Source organism: Artemia franciscana, chromosome 1 (genome assembly GCF_032884065.1).
Source record: "Artemia franciscana chromosome 1, ASM3288406v1, whole genome shotgun sequence".
NCBI classification, from domain to species: Eukaryota; Metazoa; Arthropoda; class Branchiopoda; order Anostraca; family Artemiidae; genus Artemia; species Artemia franciscana.
Window position 1 is genome coordinate 44,766,705 of NC_088863.1, and position 16,142 is coordinate 44,782,846.

General features: G+C 36.3%; 1 protein-coding gene across 1 annotated transcript in view; it reads right to left on the minus strand.

The window, feature by feature from the left end:
- Positions 1-4,675: 4,675 nt before the first annotated feature.
- LOC136030266 (selenoprotein S-like) overlaps positions 4,676-16,142 on the minus strand; it is a 30,776-nt gene continuing 19,309 nt past the window's right edge. The window contains exon 5 of the mRNA XM_065709127.1: positions 4,676-6,670. Coding sequence (XP_065565199.1) covers positions 6,594-6,670 — 77 coding nt within the window. The 3' untranslated portion in view covers positions 4,676-6,593. The remainder of the gene's footprint in view (positions 6,671-16,142) is intronic.

Here is a 16,142-nt window from a genome sequence, read left to right on the forward strand (position 1 = left end):
TAATTTCTTTTGTCACTTGCATTGTTGACCAAAAGACGCATCGCAAAACTCTTTCAAAGCGATGAGCCAACATCAAATATCATGAAAATAAAAAGTTCAGATGCAACATCAATATAAAATAACTAAGTGCGAAAACACAAAACTTGTAAAAATACTTAAACAGTTAAAGACTATTTTTGGGAGCCTGAGGCTTGATCTTTAAATGAGAATTACTCTTGACCGGAGTTTTTGGTATAAGTGTCAGTATTTTCACTTCCTTTGCTAGGTTATTGTCAATAAGGGTACTTCTTGTGCATATCAGGAGGTACAATCTAGAAGTCCGATGATATCCCAGAATGCCGGTTAAATTGCGCAAAATATATTTAACAGCTAGTTGTTTGCATCAGAAAGCGGATTTATAATTTGGCCCTGAGGTTACTCAGTAGCAATAACTGCTACTCTGCACCTGCTGATGAGGGTGACAGGCGAGCATAAAATCAGAAATAGTTTTGTGCTTTTCTTTATCTTAATGTCCTGAATTTTTCTTAAGACAGCCAAGAAAACTTAGGAATTTGCTTCTGCAGTGGTATGCGTTTTTCTTTGCTTTTTTTTCATTTTAACACAGAATTTTACAGTTTGTTAAGATCAATCTGTGCTTTCTTTTGCTCAAGTTCACTCTCCCCATACAGGCTGGAAAATTGACTGTTCAAAAACACAGTGCTATCGTGTTCTCCGTCAAAGACAATATTAGGATCCAAAAGTGACAGTGCTTATAAGGTGTCGTCTTCGTGGTCAGTTCTACTTTTGATTAGAGTAGTGAGTTAAAGAATGTATCCTAAAATACCCGGACACCACACCGTTTTTTCAGCGGCAAATAGCTGATTTGTAGGAAAAACTATTCATGTCATGTGGCGTGCTACGGTGTGTCATGGTGTGCCACCAAAAAATTTAGCATGCTGCCGACTGATGGTGAATCTTTAGAAAGGGTTTCAAATCTGTTCAATAAATCTCCAGTGATGTATCGTTCATAATCTGAACAAGCAAATAAGTCCGTTAAAGCCCTGCAAAACTCTGATGGCACGTGCTTCACAATAAGACATGATAATTCGAGGAAACCTCGACACAAGCAACAATGCTGAAAGATCTGTGGCATTAGAAATCTATTTTCAGCTTTTTAATCTCATACTTTTTTAAAAAGCGGTAGTTTTTCTTTTTGTTATGTCTGGGGTTTCAAAATACCTGTCGTTGCAATCACTGAAACCAAATAGGCACACTATCATGCCTTTTAACCCACTGTTTGTCACAATAGTGAAGCATGTTTTGTTCTTCATGTGCAGCAGAGCACAGATGAATTCAAAGACCGCAAGAAAAACAATAAACAACTACGCGTTTTAAATACCTTATAGCATTTAAAGTAGACCCAGTTTGGAGGCCTTAACAAGGAAAAAGTTTATATAATGAAAGCCGTAAGGCAGGTGAAAGCAAGCAGATGCTGCTTTTTATCCCCTTTCTAGTAGGCAGGGGTGTCACAGTGAAGGGGGAAGGCTAGCATCCCCAAACTTGAATAGTAAGCATTAAATGAAATAAACAATATATATCTTTGTTGCAAAAGTTTAAAAATTACTTTTAACTCACAGCTTCTTGGAAATATTCTTAACATAGAATCACAGATCTGAGCTAAATTTTTCATCTGCGTCTAAAAAAAAAAAAAAAAAAAAAAAAAAAACAATTGAAGGTATTATCCCCCCGGTTTTCAGCATACAAAATTTGAAACAGATCAAAACTGTTGTGGCTTTTCTAATGCTACCATTGATCCAATCAACTCAGATCTTCTGCTATCACATGACATTGTGAGGTTTTAATGAAGGTAGAAGAATTTTATGGAAAAGAATACTTTGTAATTTAGAGAAATTACAAATATTTTTACCGCTTCGTGGCATACTGAGTCACTTGACAGACGAAAATTGATTATCCTCAATCCCAACAATATAATTGAAAAAAACAAACAAATATTTTACATGGAAATACACTGGAAACTGGACCCCATGGATTGAATGACCGAGGGATTGACAAATTACGGCTTATGACGTGAGATAGATCTTAAAAATGAATAATCTTAATACATATACAAAAGCAAAATAAGATTTATAAAGGGAAAATTTTTTAATGCTCTGTGCCAATTCAAATAAATTATCAGACTATCCTGCAAGAAATTAACAGTACTGCTACAAGCAAGAGAATAAGCTCTTTAAGAAACTCTTGAGAAATTTCTGGGGGACTCAAGCCCTTCTTTAATACGCCACTGCCTACTCTGTCTGTAAGCTCTTGTTCCCATTTTCTGCTTAGAAATCAACATATTAAAACATTTAGAAAGTAAATTAGCACACTGAAATCAACAAATTATTGCAAATATATAAGGTTAAATTGAAAGACTGGGGGCACGTCGCCTTGCCGACAGTTTTGGCGGCACGCTGGCGCACCACCAAAATTTTTCTCCATATAGATTTATCAACAGCGAGGCACCGATAAATAGGCACGGTGTTGGGGTCTATACACTAAACAGTTCTCCCTAAATCCAGCAGGTTCAGAAAAACCTAATTCCCAATTGTATTTTTCCAGGTTCACCATACGTTTAACTCTTCAGTGGGGCTGAAATTTTCTTTGGTCAGCTTAGTCGAAAATGAGGACTGCCTCTCCATCACAGAAACTTTTGTGAAATGTTTAAGTTACTGACTAGAAAAATATGCAAGAACTTCTAAGAAGCGCATAAATCCGTGAATCAGGGGACTGGAACTCAATATCCATCCTGTTGACCTTCTGTATCAGAAAACTCTGGAAACACAGGTAACTTTTTACTAGGGGTTATGTATGTTTCTCAAATTTTTATAGATCTCCCCACGACCAGCGTATTTGGAGCATACAGATCTAACACATTGTTGGTATAAAAGAGCAGAGAGACGGCCTTTTCTCCAGCAATTTATCGACAGCTCTTTTCACCGAAAACCATCGTACAATAGGTAATAAAAGAAGCTAACAGATTGTTACCACTGTTCATCAAATTCTTACATTTACTAAAGTTCTTTTTGTGTCTTGCTGCTTCCTGACACATACATTACCAAGTCCCTGAATAAAAGGACCAAGAGATAGGTCAAGTAGAGCTTTTACTTTAGATCTTGTACACGGTGCTATTGAATGGCTGGTACAACTCAAAGCAAACAGGTCTTGTATTTGATTTAAAAGTACTTCTTCAAGACCTTCAATAGTAGCATTGTTCTTTGACGCGTTGTGAAAAGCAGCAGGTATCATGTTCTTTTTTAATATCCCTTGTTTTCCAAGGTAGCTATCGCTGATAGCTTTTAGCCAGCCGGTCGAAGCGTCCTCTGTTTCAGCTAAACCAAGAAATTCATCACAAACTTTGTCGATGTAGTGGTTCCAGTATTTATCCATCCAACATAAGACACTTTGTTGTAGTTCAACAATAGTAAGTTATAGTGTGGTATAGTGTAGTTCATCAACAATAAGGGAGAATTTTGAGACACTTAGAAAGTCACGAAGTTCTTCTCTTTTATGAAGAGCTAGAACGTACTTGATGATTCCAGTTCTTTTCATCTTTCATAGCCTTTACAATTTGGGAATCAAGAGAACAAGGTTTGAGAACTGAAAGTACACTAGCTGCCTTCAGAAAAGGTATGTCTTCATTAGCAAACTATGCAGCCAGCCTTATCTGAGAGTTGGTCATCTCAGATTCTGCACCCATGTGGTCTCTACTCAACTCAAAAATACTGGATGTGTGATACAGTCTTTGCGCTCCTTCAAAGAGAAACAGCACCAGGACTTTTTTTCTCTAACGAAGAGATCTCTTGGTTTCTTTTTCTCTTGGAATAAATCCTCTGAGGTCGTTTTGTGAAAAAATTTCTCTTTGGATTCCATTTTTTTAAGAAAATACCTTACGAGATATCTGGCAAACCCTGAAGGCTCAGAAGAAAAAAAAAAACCGAGATACAGCACTTCTTTGGTGAGGATTGACATTGTATTTTTTTTTAAATCACAATATATCTTCAGTAGAGAAATGTTTTGTTTTATGTCATAAATTTACGAAACGTGTCACTTTCTTTCCCTTTTATGCCGTGAGTTCTCGAAACGTGTCAATTATATGTCCTTTTATTTCATTGCCTCCCAGCTAATGAGAAGGTGTCAGTTGGCAACCCTGCAACACAGGCAGTTTATGGCGTTTTGTTGATCGACACTGTTTTATCAACAGTCTGTTCTGGCAACACTGTTAATCATCAATTTTAATTAGCGAACAAAAAAAACTTTGTTGATCAGCATTGTGGATGAAAATGACTAGCACTTGACATCCTTGTTCGTCAAGGTTGTTGGTCAAATTAAACGGGATACAGAATAATGCGCAGATTTTTTTTTGTTCTTACAATTTTAGACACATGAAATAGTTATTTTGCCAGAGATTGTTATATTCATTATTAACTTGATCTTTTACCAGAAAATTAGACATGAGAAGGTACTTTTTTGTAATTATTTACTCCTTTCCCCTCCTTAGGGCACTGAGCAAACTCATTTGTATACAACTAAAACTTTCACAATTTGATCAAACATTTAAAAGCAGCATAAATAGTGAAAGATTCTATAACGAGAGTTTAACAGAAGCTACGGAGAGTTTAACAGGAGTTACACAGAGTTTAAAGAAAAAAGTGGATATTCAATCAAAAAGAAAGACTTAACAAACAAAACGATATAAGTAAAAAAACAGATTAAAAGAAAGGGTAGTTAATCACAACGTTACAGCAGACATCCCACTCGACGATACATAAAAAGCAGTCGCAGCCAGCAATGTGGACAAGAAGAGGAAAATCAAGACTTGAGTGAAATCCCCTAATAAAAAAGAAAATAATAAATAACTAATAACTATCCAAAAATCATGATTTTAACTTATATTAAAAATTCCAAGCAATAGGTCAAAATCTAAAGTAGACTTATATCAGACACATGCAGCAATCACGTTTTTTGTAGAATAAAACAGACCTCTCAGAAATTATCAACGGCTGGGGTGGTGTGCGCATACTGCGAGTTAAATGTAAAGATAGGGCTCCCACCCTTCTTAACCCCCCCCCCCCCTCCCGCCCGGTTTAACCAATACTTTTCTGAAAAGAATTCTAGATAACTAAACATTTAACCAGTTCAAAAGAAGCTAGGGCCTAAACAAATAGTCAACTGCTTTCTTTACCCACTGTATGTATAACTTAAGGGAAATGCGAATAAAAAAGTCCTTGCATTCTCAAGGAATTACAATGAACACAGTGCAGTTATTCATTCCATCGCTATTGGCTTAAGATATTCTTGTTAATATCTGCAAAGAGAATTCTCACTAGTATTTCCAGAGCGTTAGCCAACCCCTTTAATTTTTGCTTTACGTCCATTTTCCTTCTTCCTTCTTGGGCAAATAAAAAAGATTTGTCCAAGAAGTCTTGGTCTTTTAATGTCTGTGAAATGTTCTTTTATCTTACTTTAACGTGGCTCTTTACTTTGATGATTTGAAAGATATTTCTTTCATATGATGCTACTGGAGCGTCAAAAATACATGCACGCATACTTTCCATAATTTTCCACAATACTGGGGTCGTATAATTCGTACAAGGCATGGGTAACTGTTACTGAGAAAACCTAAAAAAGACAATAAGGAAAGCATAACAAGGGTACACGTATTCAGTTTTTAGGCTGGTCTGAGCCTTCTCCTTTTTCAGTCACAAAACAGTTCCGACGGCTTGACTACCGCTCCAGACCTACTTTTACATTTTTTTTTTTACCAAAGTGAAAATTTTACTGAACATATTACAGTAGATGTTCCTCCGAAAGAGAAACAGTTGTAACAGCAAAAAAAAAAAAAAAAATTGTGGGAAATGGAATATGACAACTGATAATTCCCCAGATATTTTGTCAAGTGGATGAATCTCTCCCGTATATCTAAAATATTTATGGATTAAAAGCGAACAAAAGTGATACAAATGTCAAATGCCTAAATTTTGGTCTCAGAGAACGATATGATATTTGAATTCATACTTGGCGGAAACCCCTTGCCATATAGCTTCTAGATAGAAGGAAAAAAAGGGTCGAATATACAAGCTGAGAAAAAGAGAGTAAGATATATCAAAACAGCATAATTAAAAAATAGTCATATAATGCTAATTAATTTCAAACAAATTAGGTGATGAAAAATCTATAGTAGTATTAAAAAGATAGAGATAATTAATAGAGGAGAGAGAGAAAGAGAGAGAGAGAGAGAGAGAGAGAGAGAGAGAGAGAGAGAGAGAGAGAGAGAGAGAGAGAGAGAGAGAGAGAGAGAGAGAGAGAGAGAGAGAGAGAGAGAGAGGTATATGCATAGAGAATCACTGCATAGTCCAGTGTCATTCTTCAGAAAGCAGCCACGTTTAGACGTTTTTGCCACTTCCGTCATTTAGCATTTAAGCCACCAACACTGGACAGCAGAACAAAATGACAACAGCAGATATTGGAAGAGCAGCAGCTTTTAATAGACTTCAAAACCATGTTATAAACAGACAGCAAAAGCTGCTATATCGTCGGCTGTCATTATTTTAACCTCATCCTCCAGCTGAAGGCCCTCTCCGGCTTGATCTAAAGCCACTCGAACCATCATATCCCATCAATGGATTATAGTCTAAAAAACGAAATAAAATGTAAAAAACAAAACAAAAATAGCAAGGACAAAAACAATTATCAATAGGGAAGAATAGCTTCACTGCTATATTTTCATCTGAGTAAATGTGCAACACAATCATAAAGAAAAAGTACGAAAAAAAATTCTTTTGCAATAAAAACCTTTCTCTAAGAAATTTGAACTTTTTTTTCATCCTTGGGACGGGGGAGGGAAGGAGTCTCACTTGTCATAAATTACACTTTTTCTCAAGTATCACATTTTGTTAGAAAGTAAACAATAAAAGTCTCTTTTCTGGTATCTATTAAAAGTTTTTCAACCACCAAAAAACAAATCACACTGTCCATACAAAATCTTTATAACATTTATACTAATCCAGAAGACGGAGAAGAAAAAAGCTGAAATTCTTTTTTTACAGAATATGCAAAAAAATCGGAACAGGCAAGCCGGTGAATAATGAATGATGCACATTTAGGAGAGAAAACAAACAGGTAAAAGGGGTAAGCATTTAGGCATCGTGGAAAATATTCAACATGCATATGCAACGCATATTCATGAATATCCATATTTATTGAATATGCATATCAACCACGCACAGGAGTCTAACTACCCAATTTGCCACCCACCCGGAAATACGGATACAAAATATTTTACCTTATTCTCATCCTTGCAGCAGTTAACTAGTTTTTGCAGCAGTTAACATTGCAACTAATTTAAAGTGTCTTGCAGCCATAAAATGTCTGCTTTATAAGTCTTTGTTTTCTGTTACATCTAGGTTCCATATACTTCTAAGATCAATCTCACACAATTAGCCAGAAGTAGTTTCTCCCTTGGTTATTGCACACTCGAAGCTACCGCCACTCTTATTGCAAGTGATTCCATTTTATAAGATTTTTCCCAAAATCAAAGAATTCTGTTTTTTCTTTTGTTTTAATTTGACGAGTAAATCTGGTTTTACTTTGACAGAATTTCCTTCAGGATTTTACAAAATCCAATGTTTCTCAGAATTTTAAGAGTTTCATTGAATTTACCGTTGGCTTCAGCAAGAGTTCAGGAATTAGGGACAAATCATTATAGCAGTCAACCAACGAGTCAGTTGACAGACATTTTTGTGCCTGATCTGCACATTTTCTCGTGGCATTTGTGACACTAAGGCTCCTTAATACGACTCAGATTTTAGATTAATAAACATTTCCTCCCTCACTTCTCCCATCTTTAATTGTTAAGAGAAATGAAAGTAAACTAACCCTAATATACAGCAATACGCATCCTAATTTTGTATTGAGCTAGCGATAGGTTAGAGAAATCTGGGCACTAAGTTTGGATCGGCAGGCAAAAAAAAAAAAAAAAAAAACATCCTTCCATGTTAATGTTGGCGACACTAGCATGCAATATTTAGGCAGCCCGAAGTATCGTGGGAAGTGGTACCTGAAGCCCGCCGAAATAAAATTCGGAGGCGGAGGACGCAATTATACTGGGCGGCAGCACGCCACCGGCTCGTCGAAAAAATCTAAGATGGCACACAGTTCATTGATCGGCGTTCGTATTTTATATTTTTTTTTTCCATGCTTTTAGAAGATTCGTAAACCAAATTAGGAATTAGTTCTTTACGAAATTCTTTCTCTACAAGAGTTCCTAGGGACCTCAATTCCTATTCAGCTTCTACCATGACCGAACCATAGATAAAATAAGGACGAGACATCAATCTTAACTTTTACCAAATATTCTTCTAATCCAAATAATACAAAATTAGACCTTAAACTGCCCGAAAATTGCAATAATCCGACAAAATAGGGAACTTAAAGTTTAATTTAAACTCTACAACTTCCTCTTCATTACAATAATCAGAAAAAAAGTTGTTTACGTTCATTTTACAATTGATTTCCCTTCAATGGCGTCGCAAAGAAAACAAAACGTAAAAGTAAAAAGTACGGCATTGGACTTTATAGTTCCTGCTGGCGGTGCTGGTCTCCGTTGCACGGCACTTCAGCCAGAAAGTACAATGGGGAGTTCAGGGCCAGCCATCCTTTACTTTCGCACACCCTTCTTGTTTACTTTCCCCAAATTTCTCCAGGTACCCATTTAGAGCCGGGTCGACTCTGCCTAAGGATACAGAATCACGCCACTGACTCCCGTTCTAAACCAAATAGCCAGCAACACCAGTATTTCGAGCCCCTGTGCTCACGGACAAAGGATTTCAAGTCGGGTTTGCTAACCACTCGGTTAGAAGGGCTAAAAATTCTACTATTTTACCTTTTTACATTTCATTCCTCCAATTAAAAGAAGTAAGAATTACAAATATTTCGATTTCAGAGCTCTCTTAAAAATTTTCAAGACAAGTACAATTTATATTTCTTCCAGCAACAAAAACAAGCAATCCAATTTAATAACCAGACCTTGTAAAAGCTAGAGTCAATAAAAAAAAGCTATTTTTAAATGCAGAAAATGCATAAATTCAAAATTTAAGCACAGAGAAATTACTCAAGGCAAATAGCAGGATGTAATCCCTAAAAAGGTTCTACTATACTACAATAAATTGTGTGTTCTGTAGAAAATATAGAAAATATATAGAATCCGAATTCAGTCCTTCAAGCATTATAGTTATCATGAGTATTATATCAACAATAGTAGTAATTAAAAAGTACAACAGTGAAAATAAGAACTGAAAACATAAAAAAACAAGTAAAACCACCAGGAGATTTCAAATATAATACTTAAAAAAAAAAAAAAAAAAAAAAAAATACAATTACTAAACCTATGAAAATGGTCAAGTAAATCCAATTAACTTATCAACGAAAGACTATGTAAAAATTAACTCAGTCAAGCTATTTTTCATTTTTCCAGGTTTTTTTTTTTACAATTAGCAAAGTAAGTTGTAATTTCCTGAAACTGTCAAGAGCTGCTGAGAGTTAATACTGGAATGCTGCAATTATAACACCACACATGTGTTTATCACTACGGTTACTACTCCGATAATAACAAAACGATAAACACTATGACAAGGCTCAAGTGACTAGAGAGTAAGTTAACTGTTTTTAAGCAAGACTACAATGGGTTTAAGTCACTTCTCCCAAAACAGATGTTTTTCTTCAAAAATTTAGATGCTCAGCGACTATTACGTAAAAAAAGGTAAACGTAATTAATTCACTGTGTTATCGCACCGACAAGACCTGTAGCAAAAGATCTGAGTGATAGTTTGCACCAATCGCTTCAACTTGTGATTATTGCAGTCATGAATACGAAGCAGTGCATTGAATATGCCCTTATTTGCACAATTGTGCAATGAAAATGATGAGGCCTTCTAACGATTGCCCTTGCATACTGAAGTACGATAGTTGTGAAAAGGTGCAATTTAAAAAAAAAGATGTAATTTTAGCTTTTCCTGGGAAATTGAAGTTTAAGAAGCTAAATATTAGTCGGCACGAATTTTCCCGATTTTCAAACTTTCAACAGGTGAAATGCCTTGAAGTAGATATTCAGACAAGTGATCAAATTTAATTACCATTCAAGATGACTTCAAATCAGATTTTAAGTTATTCTGACAATAGAAACACATTCTGACACTATGTATCATAAATAAATCTGATGACACAGTAGTGGAGAATGTAATACTACAGGAGGAGGTACTCGAGCCTAACACTAATGAGGAGCTGAAGGTGAAACTTAAAAGAAGGTACCAAATATTTTGGTTGCAGGCAAAAATCCCAAAAAATATCCCAGACTATGGAGAACTATGATAAAGTTTTCATAGCGTTTTCTCGTCATATATTGTCAAAATAAGTATTAGGAACAACATTTTTCTAGTGTATCCCCCCTCTCTGAAAATATAAACAGAGCAACGTGAGGCGGAAGAGAAGCCTTTAATTTCAGGTGCTGTCAATGGATCAGCTATACCAATCAGTTGCGTGAATGTGGCTTCTCAAATGACCAGTTACACTAAATTTCTTCATGATTCATGACCATACATCAAAGAAAAGGAGGCTGCTGGACCAGACGGTGTCAGGGCGGCGAGGATACAAAATAGGACGAAAATGATGGTGTTGACATTTAAGGCCTGTGTTTTCGAGGACAGTTTAAAGAGGACACTTTTTCAGTTTTGAAGCATTGTAAATGCAAAATTTAAACTTGTGGCGTAAAAGCTAAGGGTGGATTACAATGAATATGATAGTGGAAATGAATGGAAACCAAATATAAGAAAAATTGTGTGAAGGTAGAAAAGCAGCGTCCTTTTCTTTGATGTATGATCATGCCTCATGAGGAAATTTAGAGTTGCTGCTTTCTAGAGAATACGCAAAAGCCACATTCATACAACTCACTGATGTAGCTGACCCACTGACAGCATCTGAGATTACAGCCTTCCCTTTAGCAAATTGTTGAATCTATTTAAATTTGTAAAGACAATGACATCGGAAAATGAAGCGCAAACGAAATCTGCGGATAGAAGATATGTGACAACCAGTATCACCACATATAAATCGAATCGTAAATGAAATCTGCGATTAGAAGAAAAGCAACAGTGAAAATCACAAAGAGTAAAAAAAAACAAATGCTATAAAATGGATGATTCTTTGACGCATTAACAGGAAGGAGGAATTGAATCCACGCCAGAATAATTGAAATTGCTTATTCGACACCACATGACTTAAAACTAAAGAATAGGGAAGATAGATACTCCCTTTAAACGAACAACTATGTATTTTTTTTATGCTTGGATGCATATTTTTTTCTCCAAAACGATTTTGAATGAATCGAAACAACGAAAGCAAAAAGAAAAGTATCTGGTGTAGTAATGCACGAAAATGAAGCGCGAAGGAGATAGGTGGCAAGAAGACATGCGATAACAAGCATCACTACGAATCCCAAATGAAAATAGTGGAAACAGAAACTAAGGTTAGAAAAAAAGCGACAAGTAACTGATATCTAATCGTAACTGACATCTGGGGTTAGAAGAGAAGTAACAGTGACAATCACAACGAGTTCAAGAAAGCAAATCCTAGAAAATGGATAATTCTTTAATGCATTAAAGGGAAGGAGGAATTGAATTTAAGGCAGATTTACTTGGATTATGCAAATAATGATTAGATAATCAAATATAAACAAGTCATCCACGTGTCAAGCAGTGGGGCCCAGGGGAAGCCCGAGCTCCCAATGCTATATATACTACTTCTACTATTACTAACAACTCACTACGTCACCAAGCCACCTTAGGCCAGCACAGCTACGCACGCTCCTCCTCCTTCCCAGTCTATTCAAAGTATCCCTCTTAATAACCTCCCAAGAAGTTCCCATCTCTCTTAAATCTTTCCTTACGACACTTGGGGACAACCTCCTTTTCGTTTGGCCCTAGAAAGTTGGCCGACAAGTAAAATCTTTCACAATCTGTCATCCTTCATCTGTAAAACGTGTCCCAGCCATCTTATCCATTCTCTTGTTATAGCTCTAGAAAGCAGAATTGAACCACATTTTTCGTAAAGCTTAATGCTTGAAACAAGGTCATTCAGTCGGGTACCTAAAACAACCCATAGACAATTTCTCAAGAAAACATCTAGCAAATCCTCATTCGTTTTTCGGAGCACCCACACTTCAGAACCAAATTTGACCACTGTCATCACTGTAGCTTCGTATATTCTAATCTTGGCTTGGAGATTATTTCGCAGATAAAGTATACATTATTTATAGTACAGAGAACACGGTGGCTAAGCCGCCAGGCCCTGGTACGGCTAAGTAGCAAGCTTACACATATGGATTCTCATTGTCACTTGTCTTCTAACTGCAGAAAATGTGAGCTTCTTCTTGATGTCATGGTCCGGGCTCTAGCATGGCTACGCAGCAGACTTGCATGTATTGCTTCTCATTGTCGCTTGTCTTCTAACCGCAAACAATATGAGCCTCTTCTTGATGTCATAGCGCCACCATAAATTCGATACAACCACCCTGGGAAAAATATGAATTCTCCGTTAAAGTTGTGATCTATATAGATCGTTTTTGCAGCCAGAAATATCATTATGTCAGTTTTAAGAAAAAAAAACCGTGTAGATTTCGAGACCAGGCACAGGCACTCGGCACGCGGCAGGCTTGTATATTTTGATTCTCGTTGTAAGTGACAACCTCTAACTGAATCAGCTTTGTTTGCTTCTCTTTTTTCGGGAAAACAGAGGGCTCCACAGGATATACATATAACGATGAAGGGTCCCAACGACTTGCCACTTTCATTTTTAGCACGTTCTGATTCTTGATGTCGAGTATCTACTAACCACACATTTCTTTGTTCTCGCTGTTAAAATTATTTTAACCGCATATTTCTTTGTTCTTCACTTTCATTTCTAATCGTTCTGGTCCTCGTTGTTTCACGTCTTGTAACCGCATATTTCTTTGTACTTCACTTTTATTTTTGACTTGCTTTACTTTTGCTGCCGCTTCTGTTCAAACCGGGTACTTCTCTGCTCTTCACTTTTGCTTTTGCCTTGTTGTAATTGTCGTTGGCGCAAGTATTCTAACTGTATATTTCTTTGTTCTTCATTTGTGTTTATTTTTACTTCAGACATTTTACCAATACTCTTTACCTTTGGCTGCTCGGATTAGTTTTGTCACTTTTAATGTTCTGGTTATTCATTGTCCTCTAGGCATTATTTAACTGCTTAAACGCCTTTAGCAAATACTCATTACGCTTGGTATTTCATGCTTAGCTATGTTCCTTCTGTAATGATGCATGCATCACAGATATAAAACGATACAATCACTCTTAGGAGGGAAATGATGTAACTTATTCTCTTGAAATGTGATCATAAATACAACGTCACTCACATAGACTTTTTTCTAAAATTATGGCTCTAAACGTATTTTCTGAAATTTGTGATCTATGTATACGGTTTTCACAGGTCAAAAAATCCCAAGATGCCAATTTTCTAGAGTATTTTTGACACATTAGCAGTTTCTTGTAATTCTCGCAGCCGCCTTTTTTCTACCCACACAATTTTGTGCTCTCGCTGTGGCATATTTTTTAACCGCATATTTCTTTTTCTTCACTTTCATTTCTAATTCGTTCTGGTCCTCGTTGTCGCATGTCTTGTAACCGCATATTTCATTGTTCTTCACTTTTATTTTTCACTTGCTTTATATTTCTTTGTTCTTCATTTGTGTTTATCCTTACTTCAGACATTTTATCAATACCCTTTACCTTGGTTGCTCTGATTGGTTTTGTCGCTTTTCATGGTCTGGTTATTCGTTTGTCCTCTAGGAATTACTTAACTGCTTGAAACACCTTTTTTAAATAGACTCATTACACTTGGGTGACAGCTTGCTACTTGTCCCTGTAAAAAAACACTCAGCAACTGAAACGTCGATTCGACGACCTATGCGCCAGCAATGGCTCAGGAGGATCTTTATCCTTTTTTTTATCCATTACACTTGATATTTTATACTTAGCTATGTTCCTTTGGTAATGTTGCATGCGTAATAGATATAAAAGGATACAATCACTCCTAAGAGGGAGATGATGTAATTTATTCTCTTGAAATGTGATCAGAAATACAAAGACACTCACATGAGCTTTTTCCCAGAATTAAAGCTCTAAACGAATTTTTTGAAGTTTGTGATCTATGTATATCGTTTTTATAGGTAAAAAAACAAAACAAAAAAACGACACGCCAATTTTCTAGAATATTTTTGACAAATTCTAATTCTTGCTGTCACTTGTAATTCTCACTGCCGCTTGTCTTTTAACCACACATGTTTGTGTTCTCGTTGTGACATATTTTTAAGCGCATATTCTTTTTTCTTCCATTTCATTTTTAATTCGTTCTACTTGTCATTGTCGTATTTCTAGTAACCGCATTTTTCTTCGTTCTGCACTTTTGTTTTGACTCGTTTTTATTCTTGCTGTCGCTTCTAATTGGTCTTCTAACGAGATTTTCTTTGTTCTTCGCTTTCAGTTTTGAATATTTCTAATTTTCGTTGTCGCAAGTATTCTAACCGTATATTTCTTTGTTCTTCATGATCTTGGTTATTTATTCGACCTCTAGGTATTATGAAATTGCTGAAAACATCTTTTGCAAAAAAAACACTACACTTGGTATGTTTCATGTGTAAGTTTGCCTGCATAATAGACATTAAAAACAGCACATCCACAACTGAGGCAAATATGACGTATGTACGTTCTTGAAATGTGCTCATAAATATGACGTCACCCAAGTGGATATTTTTTCCAAAGTTAAGACTCTTGAAAAATTTTCCTCAAAACTCGTGACCTATATAGATCGGATGCCAATTTTCCCAAAAAATACATATGGAACCGTTTAAATATACAATCATTGCTCATTTAAGAAGATCTATATATATATAAATAAGCTGTTTGTTTGTGTGTCTGTCGACTGACGTCATGTTTGTGTGTCGACTGATGTCATGTTTGTCGACTGACGTCATTATAAGGTTTGAGCTGTATGTCGTCATGAAGTTGTTTGTCGACTGACGAAATTACAGACCGGGACACCGGGACACAAATGACGACCGGGACACAGCGGGATATAAATGACGACCGGGACACTCAAAGAGAAATTACAGACAGCGACACCGGGACACAAGGGATATAAATAACGACCGGGACATAGGGACACAACTAAAACGGGGACGCCGGGGGGGGGGATATATAAATGACGACCGGGACACAGGGAATGTTCGATTAGCAATCACCATCATCAAAGCTCAAGAGCAATCATTAGAATAATAAGGTATAGATCTGAATACGGATTGTTTTTCCCATGGACAATTATATGTTGCATGTTCAAGAGTCAGTAAACCTGACAATCTATTTATATGCACAGACAATGGGACAGCGAAGAATGTGGTATATTCGCAAGTTTTACGTAGTTAAAAACATATATATATCTATCTATATTCACAGGTGGGACACAGGGACACAGCTACAATGGCGCGTAACGACTTACGCGCGCGGGGGGGCTTGGGGAGCTCGAAGCGCCCCAACCAACTAGGTGTTGGGGTGGCGCGAAGCGCCACCCCAACAGCTAGTAAGATATATATCTTAAAAATTGACAGACTCTTATTTTCCAGCATGAAAAAGATCTTGATAGGTTAAGACTTAGGGAAAATTCGTTTAGAGCCTTAATTTTGGAAAAATTACGCCACATTCATACGCATTAAAAGAGCAACTTACATCATTTTTCCCATGGGTGATTGTAACGTTTTGGGCATCTATGACGCTTTAATACAGTATAAAAATACAGTGTTTTATAAATATAGTAATAGAATAAAATAGTATAATATAAGTATAGTAATACAGTGTTTTATAAATAATACAGGATGACAAATGAACCCAAACAGCAAAAGCAAAAGGCTTGGAAAAAATGTCTGAGGTAATAATGAAGGGAAATAAATCACAACGAAATCTGTGGCAAGAAAACATGCGACAGCGAGCACCACAATGAAACAAAAGAAAATGATGCACAACGAAATCTCCGGT